This window comes from Cydia amplana, chromosome 1 (assembly GCF_948474715.1).
Source record: "Cydia amplana chromosome 1, ilCydAmpl1.1, whole genome shotgun sequence".
In the NCBI taxonomy this organism is placed as follows: Eukaryota; Metazoa; Arthropoda; class Insecta; order Lepidoptera; family Tortricidae; genus Cydia; species Cydia amplana.
Genome location: NC_086069.1, coordinates 1,565,081 through 1,587,250, shown reverse-complemented (window position 1 = coordinate 1,587,250; position 22,170 = coordinate 1,565,081). Strand labels below are relative to the sequence as shown.

The 22,170-nt window shown below is 37.9% G+C and overlaps 2 protein-coding genes across 2 annotated transcripts; one reads left to right on the top strand and one right to left on the bottom strand.

Moving 5' to 3' along the window:
* Positions 1-207: 207 nt before the first annotated feature.
* LOC134654693 (calcineurin-binding protein cabin-1-like) lies at positions 208-6,509 on the bottom strand. Its single transcript, XM_063510195.1, has one exon. It carries the CDS (start codon positions 6,477-6,479, stop codon positions 249-251), a length of 6,231 nt encoding a protein of 2,076 aa, XP_063366265.1. The 5' UTR covers positions 6,480-6,509; the 3' UTR covers positions 208-248.
* Positions 6,510-6,706: 197 nt separating this feature from the next.
* LOC134652518 (ras-like protein 2) lies at positions 6,707-16,191 on the top strand. Its single transcript, XM_063507718.1, has 4 exons — positions 6,707-6,915; positions 7,139-7,226; positions 13,856-14,067; positions 15,938-16,191. The coding sequence occupies exons 1-4, from the start codon at positions 6,811-6,813 to the stop codon at positions 16,130-16,132; spliced, it is 600 nt and encodes a 199-aa protein (XP_063363788.1). The 5' UTR covers positions 6,707-6,810; the 3' UTR covers positions 16,133-16,191.
* The last annotated feature ends 5,979 nt before the right edge of the window (positions 16,192-22,170 follow it).

The following is a 22,170-nucleotide window of genomic DNA, read 5'->3' as shown; positions in this document are numbered from 1 at the left end:
TAAAATATCATTGTACATAGTCAATAATTATGATAAGTACTTGTATTTAAACTATTACTTTCTGTAATTAATAAATTTTGTAAATATTATTTGCATTATTTCTTTTTAGGTATTCACTTTACCCGTACGTGAAGATTGAAGATTCTAAATAAAAGACAATCGTACTTTATCAAATAATCTTTATAAAAGCAGTACTTGGGGTTACATTCGATAAATAGGTACTTAAGACTAATAAAATAAGCACAATCTCAATCATCATCCAACACGATAACTTCATCTGAGGATATAGTAGGTTTAGGTCGAGTTTCTGTCTCATTAAATGAAAGTGACTTCTTAGCCTCTGGCTTTTTGCCTTGTATAACTGTCTGTGGCGCCTGCTTTGACACCCCAGTCTTAGTAATCGTTAAAGATGACGGCAATCTACTTATTGAAGCATTAATTTCCTGGGAGCTAACGTTTTGGGTAGATTTACTCATTGCGGGCATATTTTTCTGACGTTCCGCTAGTTTCTCCTGTAGAGTTTTTCCTGGACTGACCTGCTGGTGAGGTTGTGGTGGCTTTGCGTGAATTGCCGTATTTACAGTAGACGCCGTAGACATGTGCGCTTGTGTGGGCACAGAGTGCGAGGAAATAGGGGGCGGATTGTAGTTGCTTAATCCAGCAGTCATCGATGCTGGAAGACTGGCCAATACCGTCCCCATGCTTGGAGCTAACGGAGCTGACGTTGACTTCTGCAGATTGCTTGATGATTTTGGCAAATTACTGGGTGTAGGCTTATGCAAGCTGCTGACAGGTTTCGGTATACTGCTAGTTGTATTCGTACTGACTGATTTGGATAACGAAGTCGTGAAGACACTAAGAGATTTTGAAGTGTGAGAAGTCTTCAAAGGATTACTCAATGGATTCGGTTTGGGTTTTGGACCACGTTTTTGTTTCTTAACGGGCGGTGGCACATTGTACGGAGAAAAGCTCTGCCCGAGGAACTGTCGGTAGAATTCGGCTTGGAAGGAATTCTGCAGCGAATTTTGGAGGGAGTTCTGCAAAGTGTTTTGCAGGGTAGTGTAGCCCGCTAAGGCGTTGCTTAAGTAAGAGAGGGATAGTGCAGCCGCTGTTTGTTGGGAGAGCATTGGATCGTTCAACATGGGCAAATAATTTTGGAAGGCTGCTGCCATCTCGTGTTGTGACATCTTCGGAAGCCCACTCCCCGCCGCTGGTAGCGGCATCGACACAGACGTCGTAACTTTTGGCTCTGATCTACTTTGATTAGTCGCTTCTTTCGCCTTTGATGTTTCGGCAGCAGCTGCCATCTTAGCTGCTTGCTTCTTCTGTGCGTTCTGAGTTTTCTCTAAATTATCAAGGTTGTTCAACTGTTTCAACGACGAACGAGCGATAGATTGGCAATATTTAAGACTGACGTCTACGAGATTAGTGTTTTCTGTAATAGGAATTGTCGTGATAAGTTTGTAAGCGTCAATGATTAAATTGACGAACTGCTTGGAATTTGACTGTTTCTGCGTTCTTTGGTAGGATCTGTAAATGTCGAGCATGAGGCTTTTCAGCGCCTGCTGTTCGATGTCGTTGCTCTTCAAGTCTGGCTGCTGACTGAACTTGAGAACTTGTCCTTTCAAAGATTGTACCGACAGAGAGAACGCTTGCTGTGCTAGTTCTTCCCTATCAGTATCACGCAAGTACCTTTTGTCCGGTTCAGGGATCCTCTGCAGTTGCAAGCTCAAGTCAAGTAATGTTTTATGGTCGTCTATCTCTTTTAATATTTCCATCGTGAGCAGGACACACCGGTTCATATGGAACGCGAAACCCCCAGCTCTCTCAACTTCTATCACTGGAATCTTCCAAATATTGTTGAAGAAATTCGTCATTCTCCTCTCACTAAACAGCCCTCCGATCGATAAACCAAAGCTCGACGTAAAAGTAGATAGCATTAGATCTCGACATCTCTCAATATTTTTCCCTTTCTTAAAATAGAAATGATAATGCGCCAATCGATAAATTGCTTTATAGTGCGGAGGAAATCTGCTCGCGCAGTCTTCTAGTGCGTATAAGCATGCATTAATGATTTTCATAGTTTCTTCTTCTGTTAGCGGCTTCGACTCATTGGCAGATTTACTAGATGATTCACTATCTCTACTTGAATTACTGCTACTGCTATCTGACGTGGAGTCACTTGAGCTGGAATCAGACGACGAAGATGATGAACTACTAGTTTCTTCCTTCTTGTCAGGGTCTACTTTTTCTTTTTCTTCTTCTGTATGTTCTACTACCGGTGGTACTTCTGATTTGTCTTGAGGTTTCTGAACCTCGGATACTTTCTCCTGTTCTGAAGTTATATTAACCGATTCATCTTTTTTCTCTGTCATTTGCACATCTTCTTCAACAGTTTTTGTTGTTTCAGTCGCTACATTCGATGTTGTTTCAGCATTTTGAGTTGGGGTAAGTTCTTTACTAGCATTAAGTCTTTCAGTATCATAAGAAGCAGAACGTCTAACTTTTGCCGCCGCAGCCTCTAACTTAAGCCGTTTTGCTTCCAGGTTATCTTCTTCGCCCGCGTCACTTACAGAACGTTTGAGTATATTAGCCGCAAGAACCGGTTCGTTTTGTTTTGCTTCAGCTTTTTCTGATTCTTTAGCCGCATCCTCTCGATCCTTTGCAGATTTTCTTGAGAACGGTCCCTTCCTCCATTCGTCTATACATGCCTGAAATACTTTTCCAACTGAAGACGGAATGGGTTTGTTCTCGTGTTGTTCGATATATTTTAAAATTGAGGCGTGTATTCTGTAGTGCAATTCTAAAACTTCAATGCAGAGATGCACGGGCGCATTATAGTTGATTTTGAGAGGGTATATAGCATCCGTCTTTTGTAGCATTGTTACAGCTTTCGAATAATAATCCAAATAGACAGCCGGTGGTTTGTTCCGTTTTTCGGCTACTTTACCCAACATATAAAAGTAAAGCCATGAATCCTCATCCGATTTATCCTCGTTAGTGGCACTATTGAGATCATCTACAGTAGTAAAACATTTTTGCGTAGTGTCCAACATGTCTTCTTTTTGCTTTTCAAGAGACGCAAAATCATCCATGCTCAGAGACTCGCTGGCTTGTTTCAAAGCACGAGAGCAAAATGAATGGATAATGTATACGAACATTCCGTATTCAATCCACAAGTTGCAATGTTCGGGGTCTAATTGCAAAGAACGCTTGAAGCATCTTATCGTCGATCGCGCTGGATTCAAAAATTCCTTTTCATTGTTCAGATTCTTACAGGAGTTTAATAGCCTTTCCAAGTTCATGGCTTTTGCCAGAGCTATTTGCGCCCAAGACTCCAAACGGTCGTTATTGACTATAACGTCGAGTATGTTGAACTTAACTGCCATTTTGGCTTCTTCTCGTTTAAAGTAATGGTCACCCAACAAAAAGTAAATATCTTTCATCTTGTACGGTAAGAGAGAGGGTACGGTTGGCAGTTTCGTTTCAACGCCTTTTATGTATTTTTCGATTTCGGGGACGTACTTATGTGGATCGCACTCTGAAGGCAGCAGTGCCAATATACGATGGAAGAGTTGCTCTGTGTCAGCTGTTATGGCTGAAACCTTACCCTCGAGTTCGGGAAGTGTGGGAGGCCTAAATATTTCGTAAAGTTGCTGAGCTCTATGCCAATCTAATGAATGTGGGGTTACGTTATGGTCTGCCAAATATTTAATCTTACTCTTTCTACTTGGATGGCCGAATAAGCAAAAGACACATTGTTCCATGTACTGCAATAGTTGTTCTGCTGATTTTGCTAAAGCTGGTGATCGTATTCGCGGTACCACTGTATCTAAAATAAAGTACAGCAGTTTCCTATCCGAACTGCAGCACCAGCCTCTGTCGCCAAGTTGTTGATGTGCAATAAATAATACCATTAAAGGATTTGGAACATCATCATCATTTTTATCACCATCATTGGGCACTGCTACTCGTCCCTGATCTTCTTCTCTTTGTAAAATATAATGCAGTATAATCCAAGGAATGATTGTTCCAAAAGGCATCTCTGTTGCATTGGTTTCAACCTGATGCCCAATTATTCTGATAAGGTCTTCGAATCCTTGACTTATCTCTTTCTGACTGACTGTATCTAGGCATACCAATCCCTCTGTAGTCAGAATATGCTCCATACAGCAGAGTATTTTGACTACAGCAAGGGTCCACTTATTATAGTCTTCTGAACCTGATGTATACCGAAAATAGTGTTTTAAGGCCTCATGTAAGCATGTTAAAGACCATTTAAAACAATCATTTACTTTTTCTAGTGCCCAGTATGTGTCCAAAATAAGAGATAGTTGCACAGCAAAATCTAAAGACATCTCTTCTTCTTGTTTCCTTGCTATAGTCTTGCAATGTTCAAATGAATCTATGATAATCGACAATACTTCTTCATAGTGACCTTGGTCATATAACTCCATAACTGTTGATAGTTTTTTATTTCTTTCTAAAAATTTTATATATTCTGCTGTTTCATCATTGTTCATGATTGGTTTAAAGGTAAAGTTGATAATTTGAAGACTATATTTCTCACTGCTTTCCCCCATTGCTTCAAATTCAAAGGATAGTTGATACAATGCATCCAAAGCTAATTCATCACACTTATTCAATAAATTAATATGCACTCTGACCCAAAGATAGCGCAACATGTATTCCAGACAATCAATTCCTGAAAAAATATGTGGATTCATAGTAAGAATCATGCCGATAGACTCAATCACATCTAGAGCATGTGTGTCTTTACTGTCATTTATATTCAACTTTTCATTAACTAGAAATTCCTCAACCAAGATATTAACTGCAGTATAGTGTCTCAAGTCATCATGGTTATCTCCAGTACAAGCTGGCACATCAATATGATTGTTGTAGCATTTATTACATTCAACAAATATAGTTGAAAGACCTTCAGGCCATTTTACTTTCCATTGTCCTGCTAAAATCTGTAGAAAGTCATTTAAAATATCAATTATATCTTTCTTATTCTCAAGGTACTTGTTAATGAATTGTTGCACATCATTATTTTCAATCTCAGTGCCAAAATAATCACTGTCTTTTTTCTCAGGCTGATTTTTTTCATCACACAGCTTGTCTAGGTCTGTAACATCTGGAGAAGGGTCCCTTGTTTCTTTTTTCTCAGTATTGTCAGAAGTCAGGCAGGGTGGCACCATTCTTCTTAATGTATCATAGATATTATCACTGAGTTTGTCCACTTTGTTGGTTGTCTTCTTTCTGCCAGAGCGCCGTTTAGTACGCGCGCACCACTCCCATTGTTGCAAGAAGCTAAGAGCACTCCCTCGTCTTCTCACAGGCTGTTTCTTCTGAGTTTTAGCTTCAGGCTGTGTTTCAGTAGGCGGATCTGTAGCAGCATTCTCTATGTCACTCTCAACTTTCTCTGTATCAGTAGCAGCCTTGTCTTTATCTGACATTTCATTGTCATTCTCAGACACAATCTCATTGTTTTTATCGCTTTCTGCATTTTCCTCAGATTTGTCAGGAGCTTCATCTTTCTTTGGTTCCTCACATACTTCCATAGGTTCCTGTTTATCTTCTTTTTTAAATATAACATCTATAAAACAGGCATGACTGTAGAAATTGTCTGAGATATATTGATGCATGTGAATCAGAGATTCTCCAACTGATTTCCATGTTAAATTATTAATTGGCTTTTGCAATTTTAAGTGGGGTAATACATATTTGTGCTTCTGTTTTCTTTGCTGCTCTATGAATATCTCATGTATCTCCTCTGCTTCCTTTAAGAGTTTCTTCGCTTCATCTTCATCTATTGGGTCATCATCTTTTTCATTCCATTTGTACATAGGGTTAAGATATTCCATAAAATCTTTTATGTATGGGTAGGTAGTGAATATGTGTTTTCTGTAGGCTAAACCCCTGAGATAGCCCGGGTCCAGTTGTAGGGCATCATAGATAGCTGATATACATTCTTCATGAAAGTCGAGGCCCATCAGAAGAGTAACAATTTTGTCGAGGCAAGGCCAGTGGCGTGGATTGCGGTCGGCGCCGCGTTGGAAAGCATGGAGGGCCAGTTCGTATCGCTTCCCACGCATACACAGTTGCCCAAGACGGTGCCACAATGTAACGTCTGTATCGTCAAGTTCCGAGGCCGCACAATAACAATCAATGGCGGCGTCTACATCCGAACTACTCAAGATTGTTGCAAGATTTTTATAACATAAATACTTTAAATTAAGCAAGGGACCTGATATTTTCTCACCTTGTGCTGGTTTCTTAACATCATATAGTAGCTCCGTGTCCAGGAGATCCTTGAGTAGTTGGGTAGCGTCCTTCAAATTGCCTTTTCTTTGTAACTCGAGAGCCTTTGCGTATTGTTGCAATGCTATTTGTTCTAGGGCTTCTTTTGTGACTTCTTCTTCTGATCCACTTTCTTCCTCAGACTCATCGTTTAATGCTGCTATTTTAATCATGATTTAGAATGATTTTTGCTCAATTTTCATAATAATTATGCACCCAGCAATGGAATCATAAAATGACAACAATAATAGCCACAGATTAAATATGCTAGATTGTCATTCTTTTCGCTGCCAACTGTCAGAATATTTCAGTACTTTCTAAAGTTGGTCGCGTTTATATTTATCTCAAATAGTTATTACACAGTTCTTTATGATCCGAACAATCTGTCTGTCAAGTCAAGTAGTGCCGTGCAAATTCCGTCGCTTGTGTCATCCGTGACCGTCAGCGAAGGATCAATCGGACCATATTTGTGTTAAAATACTTGTTTTTTAATAATTTTACACAATGTCTCGGCCAGGAGATAGACCTAATCAAGCGCAGACGTATAAACTAGTCGTCGTGGGGGGTGGTGGTGTTGGAAAAAGTGCTATCACTATACAATTTATCCAGGTAAAACCCGTAATAGGTTAATCAAGGTCTCCAAACAAGATATTTACTATTCTTAGAATCTACATTGCAACTTTGACTCATGAAGCTTGGTTTAAGCCGCTGAGAGTCCTGATTTTGCTCCAATTCCTTCAGTTATGACACAAAGTGTGTGTCAAGGTCCAATCTCAAAGACGCCGCCCACTATTACAAGTGGTCTTAAAAAGTGCCCTGTTTTTTTTTCTAGAGCTATTTCGTGACCGACTACGACCCCACGATTGAAGACAGCTACACGAAGCAATGCGTGATAGACGATATTCCCGCGAAATTGGACAGTGAGTAGAATAAGTATACTTTTTATTGTTTTTGGATCATTGGCCTGACGATATATGTTTGGGCGGCACACGGCAGTGTGTCATGGCTGTTGTCAATGTATGCAGTTATTTTGTGGGCAGAACCCAAGTACTTTTTATGGCTAAGTTTCCTTATTCGAATTTGTACCTATCATTACAGAATAGGTATAATATTTTGTAACATGTATGTCTATGGTGACATCTGTTGTATTTTAAAATTGATAAAGTTAACCCTTAAATGCATGATTTTTTCTTTTTGGCCGAAATTAATATATGTATCACATAATTGTTTGCCGTTTCTAGGAAAAATAGTAAAAAAAATTATATCATCGATTTTCACTGCGAAATCAGTGTTAAAAGTTGCATAGGCTAAATCATATTTTTGGAAATATATAGGTATTTGTAAAGGGTATAGGAAAAATCTTAACTGCCATCAGAAAGGTACACTATTTATGATGTTCCTATGATAAAGTTTGTAAATATAAAATAATTACAAACCCTGAAAAATCTGCCCAAAATCACATACTAAAAATCATCAACTTCCAGGTTTTTCCAAATTTTCCGACATTTCGTCTATAAACAAATGTAATTTTTATGAATTAAAAAAAATTTATTAGTCTTACTATTGAAATAATATACAAGAACAAATAGAATCTGTTTAATAATGCATAACATTTGATGTTTATGTTGTGTGTATAAATGCATCACTATGCATTTAAGGGTTAACACAAGTAAAACCTTGTAAAAATTTAAAAATCCTTCTCAAGTTATCCCTTTAATATCTGGGTGACCGAGCTTTGCTCGGAAAATATATAATAACCCGGAAATGCGCGTTTTCCTAGAGATAAGACCTAGCTAGATCGATTTTTCGCCCCTGAAAACTCCCATATAGCAAATTTCATCGCAATCGTTAGAGCCGTTTCCGAGATCCCCGAAATATATATATAAATAAATAAATAAATATATAAATAAACAAGAATTGCTCGTTTAAAGGTATTAGATTATTATCCCTTTATTATCCCATTTAACAATAATTCAGTCAACTTATTAATTATAATATTATTATAAGTATGTATTATGGAACACATTGAAATGCACTATTTCATTTATAAACTAATGATTTAATACTACTTATGACTGAACTCATCAAACTCATAATTTATTATTTGTAATTATTATATTTGACGACCCGTCTGGCCATGACTCTGCCTATGAAGCTAATGGTCCTGGGTTCGAATCCTGGTGACGGCATTTATTTGTGTGATGAGCACGGATATTTGTTCTGGGTCTTTGAATCATGGGGTTTGTACCCACAACAGAGGCCTTATAGAGCTTACTGTAAGGCCTAGTCAATAAAAAAACAAGCAACAATGGTTGCACTCCGGGAGTGCCGATAGAAGTGAAAACACACCTCACTATGTTACCGACGCCCGGTAACACGATACATACGTTTAGCGGAGGTATTCTATTTATTTGTTATATATTATTATCATTCTCTAATAAGATCACACTTTTTCATTGACATGATTATTTACATACTGCCATGACAACGTCAAATTATTTGAACATAGGTAAAGAGTCTTGAAAGGAGTCTGCAACATAAATGTCAAATAACATTGCGTTTTTCTTTATTGATTTAAATGCCATCTAAAGTATGAGCGGGGCTTACGGTCACGTGATCGCCTTACGCCCCTTACGGTCACGTGATCGCCTTACGCTGTCTCGAGTTTATCATTTATTCCCCACCTCAAAAAGTGCCCAGCGCCGATAAAGAAGTTTTCACTTCAAAAATACCATCCATAATCTGAATCTGACATAGTATTGTATGATATAACTGGAGCTCATAAAACAGTGAGATGTCCAATTGAATAAGAGTATTTATAGATGTTATCTCAGACAGTTGATAATGATAAGGTATCGGGTTATATTAGTTGAGATGTTGAGATGACATTATAACTGATAACAAAATGCTCCTTGATTGTTATCTTACTTGAATAAATAGATTTTTCTGTGACATTGTGTATTCTAAAGTAGCCTCCACCATTAACTTTGTCCATCAAGTAGTTAAGAGTGCTATTACATTTCGGGGATGAGCGAGTTTAGGTATTTTACGCGCTGCGGCAGGCCCCGCGATCTCAGGTCGCCGAACCCTTCCACCGCATTTTCCCTCGGTCGCACTACAATGATGGATTAAACATTTTTGATCCGATCGTGAAGCACATTGAAATCAATCATAACAACACTAACTGTACTTTAATATCAAAGTCCTAAAAATGTTATTTGGTACGAAAATACTAAATCCAGTGCAAATATACATACTTATGTAGGTCATTATTACTAGAAAGAAATTATACGTACTTACTTAGGTACTCGCTTATTTTCATTTTCCGTCATTGCATATGGTATAGGTTGTATAGTGAAACTATTTTAGCTATATAATAAAACCTTTAATTTGTATCTTAAGTTTAGAAACGAGCTGATACTAAGCATCTGATGATGAAGCCTGATGATGATGATGAAGGTGGTCACGGATACCAATCAACCATGTAGTAACATGATTAGGCTCGTTTGATTCGTCTCAACAAGATCTTTGGCACTAGGTGACACTCAGGGTCTGATAATGGAGCTGGAAGGTGGCCACTGGTACCAGTCAACTATGCAATTAAACCACTTCGTGTTTGAGCTCGTTTGATTCGTCTCAACAAGATCTTTGGCACTAGGTGATACTCAGGGTCTGATGATGGAGCTGGAAGGTGGTCACCGGTACCATTCAACCATGCAACTAAACCACTTCGTGTTTGGGCCCGTTTCATTCATTTCAACAAGATCTTGGACACTAGGTGATATTCAGGGTCTAATGATGGAGCTGGAAGGTGGTCACCGGTACCAGTAAACTTATGAAACTAAACCACTTCGTGTTTGGGCTCGTTTGATTCGTCTCAACAAGATCTTTGACACAAGATAGGACTCAGGGTCTGATGATGAAGCTGGAAGGTGGTCACCGGTACCAGTCAACCATGCAACTAAACCACTTCGTGTTTGAGCTCGTTTGATTCGTCTCAACAAGATCTTTGACACTAGGTGATACTCAGGGTCTGATGATGGAGCTGGAAGGTGGTCACCGGTACCTGTCAACCATGAAACTAAACCACTTCGTGTTTATGCTCGTTTGATTCGTCTCAACAAGATCTTGGACACTAGGTGATACTCAGGGTCTGATGATGGAGCTGGAAGGTGGTCACCGGTACCTGTCAACCATGAAACTAAACCACTTCGTGTTTATGCTCGTTTGATTCGTCTCAACAAGATCTTGGACACTAGGTGATACTCAGGGTCTGATGATGGAGCTGAATGGTGGTCACCGGTACCAGTCAACCATGCAACTAAACCACTTCGTGTCTGGGATGACAACCTTCCAGCTGCACATCAGACCCTGAGTATCACCTAGTGTCCAAGATCTTGTTGAGACAAATCAAACGAGCCCAAACACGAAGTGGTTTAGTTGCATGGTTGACTGGTACTGGTGACCACCGTCCAGCTCCATCATCAGACCCTGAGTCCTATCTTGTGACAAAGATCTCGTTGAGAGGAATCAAACGAGCCGAAACACGAAGTGGTTTAGTTGCATGGTTGACTGGTACCGTTGACCACCTTCCAGCTCCATCATCAGACCCTCAGTACTATCTTGTGTCAAAGATCTCGTTGAGAGGAATCAAACGAGCCCAAACACGAAGTGGTTTAGTTGCATGGTTGACTGGTACTGGTGACCACCGTCCAGCTCCATCATCAGACCCTCAGTAATATCTTGTGTCAAAGATCTTGTTGAGACGAATCAAACGAGCCCAAACACGAAGTGGTTTAGGTGCATGGTTGACTGGTACCGTTGACCACGTTCCAGCTTCATCGTCAGACCCTGAGTTCTATCTTGTGTCAAAGATCTCGTTGAGAGGAATAAAACGACCCCAAACACGAAGTGGTTTAGTTGCGTGGTTGACTGGTACCGGTGCCAACCTTCCAGCTCCATCATCAGACCCTCAGTACTATCTTGTGTCAAAGATCTTGTTGAGACGAATCAAACGAGCCGAAACACGAAGTGGTTTAGTTGCATGGTTGACTGGTACCATTGACCACCTTCCAGCTCCATCATCAGACCCTGAGTCCTATCTTGTGACAAAGATCTTGTTGAGACGAATCAAACGAGCCGAAACACGAAGTGGCTTAGTTGCATGGTTGACTGGTACCGTTGACCACCTTCCAGCTTCATCATCAGACCCTGAGTTCTATCTTGTGTCAAAGATCTCGTTGAGAGGAATCAAACGAGCCCAAACACGAAGTGGTTTAGTTGCGTGGTTGACTGGTACCGGTGACCACCTTCCAGCTCCATCATCAGACCCTGAGTCCTATCTTGTGTCAAAGATCTTGTTGAGACGAATCAAACGAGCCGAAACACGAAGTGGTTTAGTTGCATGGTTGACTGGTACCGTTGACCACCTTCCAGCTTCATCATCAGACCCTGAGTTCTATCTTGTGTCAAAGATCTCGTTGAGAGGAATCAAACGAGCCCAAACACGAAGTGGTTTAGTTGCGTGGTTGACTGGTACCGGTGACCACCTTCCAGCTCCATCATCAGACCCTGAGTCCTATCTTGTGTCAAAGATCTTGTTGAGACGAATCAAACGAGCCCAAACACGAAGTGGTTTAGTTGCGTGGTTGACTGGTACCGGTGACCACCTTCCAGCTCCATCATCAGACCCTGAGTCCTATCTTGTGTCAAAGATCTTGTTGAGACGAATCAAACGAGCCGAAACACGAAGTGGTTTAGTTGCATGGTTGATTGGTACCGGTGACGACCTCCCAGCTCCATCATCAGACCTATATATTCTGATTCTGACATGTCATCAAAAGCATTTGTATTCAGCCATTTTTAGGGTTCCGTACCCAAATGGCAAAAAACGGAACTCTTATAGATTCGTCATGTCTGTCTGTCTGTCTGTCTGTCCGTCTGTCCGTCTGTCTGTCCGTCCGTATGTCACAACCACTTTTCTCCGAAACTATAAGAACTATACTGTTGAAACTTGGTAAGTAGATGTATTCTGTGAACCGCATTAAGATTTTCACACAAAAATAGAAAAAAAAAACAATAAATTTTTGGGGTTCCCCATACTTCGAACTGAAACTCAAAAATGTTTTTTTCATCAAACCCATACGTGTGGGGTATCTATGGATAGGTCTTCAAAAATGATATTGAGGTTTCTAATATCATTTTTTTCTAAACTGAATAGTTTGCGCGAGAGACACTTCCAAAGTGGTAAAATGTGTGTCCCCCCCCCCCCCCCATGCCATGTAACTTCTAAAATAAGAGAATGATAAAACTAAAAAAAATATATGATGTAATTACCATGCAAACTTTCACCGAAAATTGGTTTGAACGAGATCTAGTAAGTTGTAAGTAGTTTTTTTTATACGTCTTAAATCGCCTAAATACGGAACCCTTCATGGGCGAGTCCGACTCGCACTTGGCCGCTTTTTTAATTACCTATAAAATATCAGATCATTTCAAATATCTTTAATGCTGTCCGGTAGTTACATACTATACTATAAAACCAAATACACAGTACTAGGATCAAAGTTTCTCAGTCGCCGTATACACGCACTGTCACGCACACAGTATAGCATTTTACACGGCGCCTGCCGCACACAATGATAAAAAACCTCGTCGTCGCCGTTGAAAACGTGCGGAGCCGACCGACACACGTCCTACCTCTACAAGCTCTGCCGCGGCACTGAGCTCACGACCGCGCGTCATCGGTAATATTAGAGTCGTTTTCAAAAAATTGCCAAAAAATTATAGTAGAATTTCATAAACACTAATGTATACCATCAGTATAAGCAAACGCTGTAGATTGCTTGAGTATGAAAATGACTTCGATATTAAGTAGAATTTCGTAGGAATTGACACTTGTTTCGGAGAGAAAATTGAGTTTGTTTTTCTTCGATTTTCTCTTTCTCAAAGGTATTTAGGAAAAATGTCAAAAGTAATTCCTAATGTACAGGGTATTAGTAATACAAAATAGCCAGCTTTACGAGAGTAAACTTCTCAACATTTACAAATACGAGCTCACAATTTAGTGCTTCACGTGGTTTTTCGGAAACAACCATCAGAAAAAAAATCATTACTAATTTAATAAGCCCTTTTTCCAATATTTAAAAAGTAATTCCTAAAGATAAGAAGACGCTTTTACCGTAACAAGTACTCATTGTTTCTAATAATGACCCTAAAGTACTGAATGTCATCGAGGAATATCATCAATTTTGCATTATTTTGACTTTTCTTGTTGGAGCGCTCTTAAAGATTTTTACTACTTCTAATTTCTATCTTCAATGGTTTAGTTACGCTGTTCTCTATTAGTATCTATATATATAACATAACTAAGCTAGTTACGATATGGTTTATGCTATAGTCTATACTATACCATAAACAGTACCTAGCTAGTCACAAAATTTCACGAGAATCGTTTGAGAAAAAAGACCTGCAGAGGAGAATAGTCGGGCAGACGAAACACGACGCTTCCCGCTCACTCGGTCAATAAAATTGATAACTTTGATTATAGTTCTGGACACGGCGGGTCAGGAGGAGTTCTCCGCCATGCGCGAACAATACATGCGCTCGGGCGAGGGGTTCCTCCTCGTGTTCTCAGTGGCCGAACACTCCAGCTTCGACGAGCTCTACAAGTTCCACAAGCAGATCCTCCGGGTCAAGGACCGGGACGAGTTCCCCATGCTCATGGTGGGGAATAAAGCTGATTTGGAGGCGCAGAGAGTGGTAAGAAACTAAGCACCCTTTAATAAAAAGTTTAATATTGCTATGGACTTTTGATGAAAAAAGTTACGTCATTGTGGACTAGTTCGTCAAAAATTTTTTGGTGCCTTTGTGTACCGAAAATTAATCGAGCTATTATTTCGTTACATACAGGTATCAATTAAATATGAACACATAAAGACTAATTTTTGGCTGTTACTAGGTAATTATTCCACCATTTTTGGTGGAATTATAGGTTCAATTATAGCCTTTATTACTTATGTTCTAAAAAATTAAAATTAATCCTTGCATATAGCAAAGGGGAAAGAGCTAAAATATGGTGGTAAGGATTGTATAAACATCGCAAAGTAGGCACAACCGTCAAAACTGCCGGCTGCAATTTCAATTTCAAATTTAGATAGTCCTAGCACTAAATAAATACCCATTAAGTTATAAAACTTATAAATGGGTATCAAATCCCTTACTTTAACCAGGGAATCCCCGAATAATGTAATACGTAATTGTTTGGCTTGCCGAGTAGGTCATCGAAACATGAACATATGGGTGAATAATGTATTTGTTTTCCTTCAAGTTTTGTCCTATACGTCATGTGTTCCCCGATATGACGCAGTATGACTCATCTTAGGCCTGCCCTGCCATTGTCTAATATACATTGGGAGAGTCGTTTAAGCCCTTTGGCAATTGGTTAGATATTGAAACTATACCTCAGGGGTCACCAAATCGCGGACCGCGGTCCGGATCCGGACCGTCGACCTATTATTATTTTTTTGCTTATTTAATAAACTCTAGGAGAAACGGACCGCGATAGCCATTTTATTTTAAGAACCGGATCCCTGAAGAAACTAATTGGTGACCCTTGCTATACCTCTTAGTTCTTAGTACTAAAGTTTCTTAGGTAAAAAACCTACATACAAATTGCTTCGAATAATAGAGTCCTAATTTCCAGTGAAGCTTAGAATTTTATTTCCAAGTTAGACATGTTTTGTGGCCAATTGACTACATTTTATGACATCGTTTTATAAACAAACAAATGTAAACCGTAGCCCGAAGCAGCAGAGTTAAATATTAATTTTGTTGTGTATTTATGTTTAGAACGTCTCGAGAATGCTGGAGGTGCCGTAAATGTTTTATGAGTCGTAAATGTAGATGTCACGAATACGATTAATGTGAGAATGTGACCTAACACAAAATTGCTGTAATAAAGTTGTATTTTTGCTATGTTCTTAGAGAAAATAATATTAAAGTTGTACACAACCCTTTTATGGATATTTTACGTTATTTCTATTTACAGTCAAGAGCTCTTTTGATACTAATCTTAGGAAAATAAAATCTCCCCAGATTTTTATTTACATTCAATTTAGTAGGTACCATTTTTCATAGATGTCATATTTAGACGACGTCGTGACGGTAACAGAATGGTAGGGCCGAAGGGCGTATGGAAATTTATAACATTATAACTTGTTTGCACAATATACATATGGCGGAATTAACTGCATTCTCTACCAGGCAAACATCGGACTAAGCAGAGACATTACAAAAATGGTGCAAGGAGAAATGCAACAAGATATACACTGGCAAACCGACTTTGTTAGTAGAAAAGAGCGGCAAATTTGAAAAATGCAAATTGAATTTTGCGCCTTTTTCTACTGACAAAGTTGATAAAGATAAGATAAAAGATAGTTTATTCAAGTAGGCATATTACAATGCGCTCATGAACGTCAAATAAAGCTCCACCGGCTCCAAACCCTACACCTCTGCCTCGAGAAGATTTAAATCCCCCCTCAATTGGGGGAGGGTATCCGCAACAAACGGTTGTTTTGACAGAGTATATTTATGATTCTAGACCAACTATAATTAATGGTCTCTCTTTCAGGTATCACTAGAGGAGGCCCAAGCCCTCTCCCGCCAGCTCAAAGTCCCATACATCGAGTGCAGCGCCAAGGCCCGCATGAACGTCGACCAGGCCTTCCATGAGCTCGTGCGCCTCGTCCGCCGGTTCCAGGAGGCCGAGAGAGTCCACATCAAGGCCGAACACGGCAGAAAGAGCAGAAAGTGCGCGATTTTGTAACGTACGTAAGGTTTTGTGTTCAGATGCTGTTAAGTCTTTGCTGTAAGTCAAGGTTGGAACACCAGGAGAGTATCGGAACATTTAAGATTTAAGGTAATTTTTGCAAGTTAATGCAGCCAAGTCCGTCTGCAGGATTTTTTTGTTTTCTTTTTTTTTACCGTAGGGAATAGAGCACATCTGCTTTATTCTGACTGCTGAAACTACTTAAAAGCAATCGTTGCTTTGTCGATGAATTTAACAATCGTGTTTGTCTATTATTTGATAGAAGGGTTCGTGTAGGGAATGTACCGCAGACGGATTTGGCGGCATTGACCTTATGTACATGTTTAAATTGTTTCATTTGTGTAACGAAATTAGTCATCCATATGGCTAGATTTCGTTATACAAAGGATACAATTAAATTTTGATGAAAACCTTTAACTATGTACAATATAAAGCAATAGCTCCATGATTTTAGCAATGTTGAGGCTCGGTATTATACAGAAGATCAGTTCGAAATTAAAACTTATTTACTACTAATTAATCTTATATAAGATTTAACATAACACAATTTAAATCAATCTAACTGTTAAATAAACGATGAGAGAAAGATCATTATTAATTTAATTAACAGCAATGCTAAGACTTAACAGTAGATTAGGAATAAATGAAACTCTATAGTTCGTTTTTTTAGTACCTATTAGAAAAAGACTAAGCGATCTTGCCGTGTCTTTTAATTGAAAAAGCTTTTTAAAATCAGTAACTATTACTCATGCAAGCAAAATAATCGTATATGATTCGTAATTGTTACATATATTTGCCGTGACTTATTTTTCAAAAGTGTTTTTCAATAAAAAAAACGAACTATTGCTAGCTGTCATGTTTGCCCTTAAATCCTTTGTTCAGGTTTATGGAGTCACATCTATGACTGTCCAGTCAGTGAATATCAAAATTAGCGAATCAGACTACGCGTCAAAAGTATCTACCATTCTCTCATAACTTAACAAAAAGAGATATGTTTCTTCTCTATATGTAGAACATATAGCATAATACAAATACGTGAACGCGAACCGTCGTGATATACCTCTATTTGGAAAAATAATCGGGGGTAGCAGATACTTTTGACTCGTTGTTTCATACGTTACTATTGATGCCGACTGTACACTATATCTAGCTAAACAGAGCTGTCACCATCAGATATATCGGAGCGGCCAAGGTGTTCACAATATCTAACGCACTCTAACGCCCTGACAATAGAGGCGTGGCGTGTTCAGATATTTGTGAGCGCCTTAGCCGTTCCGATATATCTGATGGCGACTGTACCTTCCATAATCTGAACATCTAAAACATATTTTTATATCACAATATTTAATATTTATTTTTTTGTTCGGTGAGATTCGTTTTTCTACTTCTTTACATTTTTTAAAAGCATAGACTATTTAAGTCTAGGTATTTATTCTTATTTTTTTAGGTTGTTCTTAAGCTTTATTACAAGATAGTTATGATTTGTTGGTGGATGCATTTATTGTTTCAAATATGAGGAGTAAAAAAATAATTACAATGCATCTGATTTTTGTTGTTATTTTTCCATATATTATTTTAGCGGTGCTATATATCTTACTAGTGCCATACTTCAAATTTCTACTGAGAGAAAGGACACCAAATATCGCTTTAAAATTAAGGCTTTAATTTAAACAGTTATTTTGCTGTAATGTTAATGTATACGGCCATTTCGATACTTAAATGACACTTCGATACTTGAGTTTCAGATTACCTATGAGTAATCAAACTATAGTCTGTCAAGCTGGATATGTCGGTAGCAATGTAAAGCAAACTAAAGTATGGTATCCCTAAGAAACGAACAAAAAGCAGCAATGTACATCGAACAAGGATGAAATGTAAACAAAATAGTTCCACAAATAAGATATAAATGACACGCGATTTTCGAACAATTCAAACGTAGTGTTGCTAACCCGCGATTTTTCAATTTTGCCGTCTTTTTCTACTGACCTGATTTGCTTGACCAACTATATTTTAGATCATAAAATGCCGGATATTAACTACCGAATTACAGATTGATCAAAGCTTATGATCGTCAAAAAAAATATTGCTATTGTGTAGCAATAATTATACATACAATTTCTGTTACAAACTTTCGTTACACAATGGAACGTATAAAATTTTAAACTAAGAAGTAATTAATTGATATATATAATAGTGGTTGTTTTTTTTAATTTCCATCTTTTACTAACATTTAACAATTTAACTTGTATAATGGTCGTATACATATAGCGCTATTTGAATACGGTGCTAACATTATCAACTTAGCTTAGCAGTATATCGTTATACATTTTTGAGTCATTTTGTCAGTGGGATTTGATCCCAATTAATCACTGAAGAAGGGTAAAATTAGAAAAAGGTTGAAAAATTGTTTATACTGACTGCAAAAATATGGGTGGATAGAGTTATTTGTATTTGTTTCATGTCAACCTGGTCCATTTGTATAATAAAGAAGAATTTCGATCACGTATCAAGAATCTAAGGTATTCTTTACTTTTACCTCCTTTGATGAATGTAAATAACTATTCTCTCCCATTATTAAGTCGTATTTAATACTAAGAGAAACGGTAACAAAACTAGGACGTCCCCGAACGTTTGTGAACCAAATACTAATGTTTATGTATTTTGTTATTAACAGTTTTTCGGTATTTTAATATTAGCTAGCTGTAGTCTTGTAATTCGATGTTTAACGGCTGAAATGGACACTGTTTTTTTACTGTCTGAACAGAATAATGGAATTATTTTCAAAATACAGAAAATATTTTAATATTCATGAGAACATGAAATGTGTTTGACGCGAACGACACAGATCTATTTTATTTGTTTAAAAATACAAACGTGATTTGGGGAATTCCACGAGAATGTCGCTTACGTAACGCCATTATTCAATACTTCTGAAAATGCCTCGAAAGGTGATATTGGGTCTGGTAACATTTTATGACTTGGTTAATAAATTGGCAGTATATTTTCGAGCTTTAAGGATTTCATCGAGGTAGCTGCTATACAAAGCAACAGCGTTACATAAGTGTAATTCTCGTGGAATGGCCCAATTGTGTTTATTTACTCAAAAATATGTATAGTTTGTCAAAGGACTGTCTCATTTAAAACATAGAGATAATCATACTATCTTTGTCTTATAGTACTAGCAGACTAGCACCCAAGAGAAAAGGATGAGTATAGTTTTTTGTTGTTGTTATTTACTGACAAATTGGTTTGACCAACTATATGTTACAATCATGGAAATACTATTAAAAGATCAGTGTCAGTTTTGAGCTAACGCAACAATAATTACATAATATAGGATGCACATTTTGTAGTTGTTTTATAAAGAGATATACAATGCATATATTTTTGTAACGTTGTATTTATTGGTTCGGGCTTTTGCTGCGGTTTGTGGTGCATAAGTTTTGATACGGTTTTACAATCATTTTAACGTTTGTAATAAGTAGTTTTTACAGTAACAAACTTGGATATTTTAACTACAAGCTTGTATATATTGTAGGTATGTGCATAGAGAAATATAAGTAAAGAAAGAGTGGGAACTCCATAACATCAGTTTTCTTACCAAAACGCGAGTTATTTCGAAGTCGACATCTAACGTTAAGTAGTGGAACTATCAGTACCGCTACTTGACACCAGATGTCACAAGTGATGCTATTGACAAAAAATGTAGTACCAAAACAATTTATAACTAATATTATATGCAGAAACACACAGACAGTTCAAAATAGACTTCCGGTTATAATATTAGCTGAAAATTGTTGAGCATTAGAGTTTTCGTTCGCCGGGACATCTATTGTCAACTAGCAGTACTGATAATGTCCGCTACTTGATGCTAGATGTCGACTACGAAATAACTCGCGATTTGGTAAGAAAACTGATGTATGGAGTTACCACTCTATATTTACTTATATGTATTTCTCTATGGTATGTGTAAACATAAACAATGTTAGGGAACTATATGTTTGATGTGAAAGGTTCCAAAATATTTATTCTAATCGGTAAAATATTGAGAATAGGTATAAGAAAAACCTAACCTAGTAACGGATTTCGTCCGTCAATAATTCTGATTCCATTATGTAACGCAAATTAATCGTATTGTTAATATTTCGTTACGCAATGTAATCATTATTATTTTTGGCGAATTGAAGTCTACTAGATAATTTTACATGTTTTGAATGTGACCGTACATAATTAGCTGAATTAAATTACCTATTTAACCAAATTGTATGTAAACATGTCTAATCTGTTTGATGATATCCTAGTAATAGGTAGGTGAGCTATAACACTGCCAATGGTGCCGAACTGCATAGTTTTTCTACAATAGTTTAACAAAAATAATTTTATACTAACTACAGTGTAATAGTCTAACTTTTGAAACCCGCTATAGTTCGTTTTTTTAGCATTAGAAAGAACTTCCAAGAAGGTAAGCGATCTTGACATGTCTTTTAATTGAAAAACGCTTTTTAAAAATCAAAAACTATTACTTATTAAAGCAGAAGATTATAAATGATCGTATTAAATTAGATTCATAATTGTTACATATTTGCCGTAACTTATTTTTAAAATGTGTTTTTCAATTAAAAGACACATCAAGATTGTTTACCTTATCTCTAATGCTAAAAAAACGAACTATAGGAGAAAAATATTCTAAGTATTTGATTATATTTCTCCGAAACGATGTTTTTAAATCGTATGGAGTGACAGTGACACTATTTGAGTGCGATATTTTCTTTGTTATATTTATGAATACGTATCAATAATGCCTCTTATTAAACCAGTATTGTTTTATGTTGTGATTTACGCAATACTATTACGTTTACTCAAGTACAAGACACGTTAGTGTCAGATCAAATGCAATTCTGAAACATTCGCATAATACTTGTTAGTGCATGTTTCTTATCTATTGTTATTATAATTGTCAATAAACAAATAATATAAAAATTTTACCTTCCAATAAAATTATTATTATGTTTCCTTCCACGTCTGAGATCTTCATTGAGAGCGTAACGCCTCCGGTGACCGATAGATGCCGCTAGCGTCTATGTAGTCGCTCCGCCGCCTCGCCGTGACGTAGTTCCGCTTCCCTTTCCTGCAAACAGACGCCCGCCCCCCGCCACTCGCCGCCGCCATGTCATTGTTGAGGAGAAGTACCGTCGGTATAAAAGTAGCCTAGTAGCCTGCCAGGAAGGCATTACTCAGATCTCAGACGTGGAAGGAAACATAATAATAATTTTATTGGAAGGTAAAATTTTTATATTATGTGTTCCGTTCCACGTCTGAGATCTTCATTGAGACCTGTTTATTATCTCCTGGTGGCGAGTCAGCGGGCGCGCAAGCGTTAGGGCTACACCTACTGTCATATAACTCAGAGAAAGAATAAATATATACGCCTTATTGCAACCCATGAAATCACAATAACTCGTTATAATGATGCATTACAGGAAATTGAGAATTTAAACTGTAATCCCAGGTTCGAATCTGACGTTAAACTGGTTTGAGAGATTTCTCATTCGAAATCGCATCCGATCCGCAGAATCTCGGCGATAGGATCGTCTAAAGAAAGAGTCATGTTCCCAATTAACTTAAGCCAAAATATCGCTAAGTAATTGGATAGTTTTCCAGCCAATTTAGTGATTAAGTACATCATGGATCGAAAGCAATCGTAGGCGAGGCCGGATTGGATGAGACTACTGTGTCTGAAGGAAATAAGCGCAGTGTCCCTAACATTTTGTGTAATTCTCACAAGTTGACGTACCCAGACTACCTACTGGGTCTATACTTTATTCCGAAGCTTCTAGAGTCCAGTCGGTGAGACACGTTATCTGGTTTAGAACCGAATTTCGGACACAAAATAATAGCGTCAAAGTTATCTGTGTAATTGCCTGGGCTACAGTGTAGTAGGGTAAGGTCATTGACCCTGCGGCCTGATGCTAACAGTAAAGGTGCGGCAGCTCTTCTATATAGGTACGTTGTAGGATTATTCGAGTTAGGGCAAG

Excerpts from the sequence above, each read along its gene's own strand:
- LOC134654693 (XM_063510195.1), bottom strand. The coding sequence starts at position 6,479 with ATGATTAAAATAGCAGCATTAAACGATGAGTCTGAGGAAGAAAGTGGA.
- LOC134652518 (XM_063507718.1), top strand. The coding sequence starts at position 6,811 with ATGTCTCGGCCAGGAGATAGACCTAATCAAGCGCAGACGTATAAACTA. Across the intron at positions 6,916-7,138 it reads TCACTATACAATTTATCCAG|AGCTATTTCGTGACCGACTA; the intron begins GTAAAACCCGTA and ends TTTTTTTTCTAG. Across the intron at positions 14,068-15,937 it reads ATTTGGAGGCGCAGAGAGTG|GTATCACTAGAGGAGGCCCA; the intron begins GTAAGAAACTAA and ends TCTCTCTTTCAG.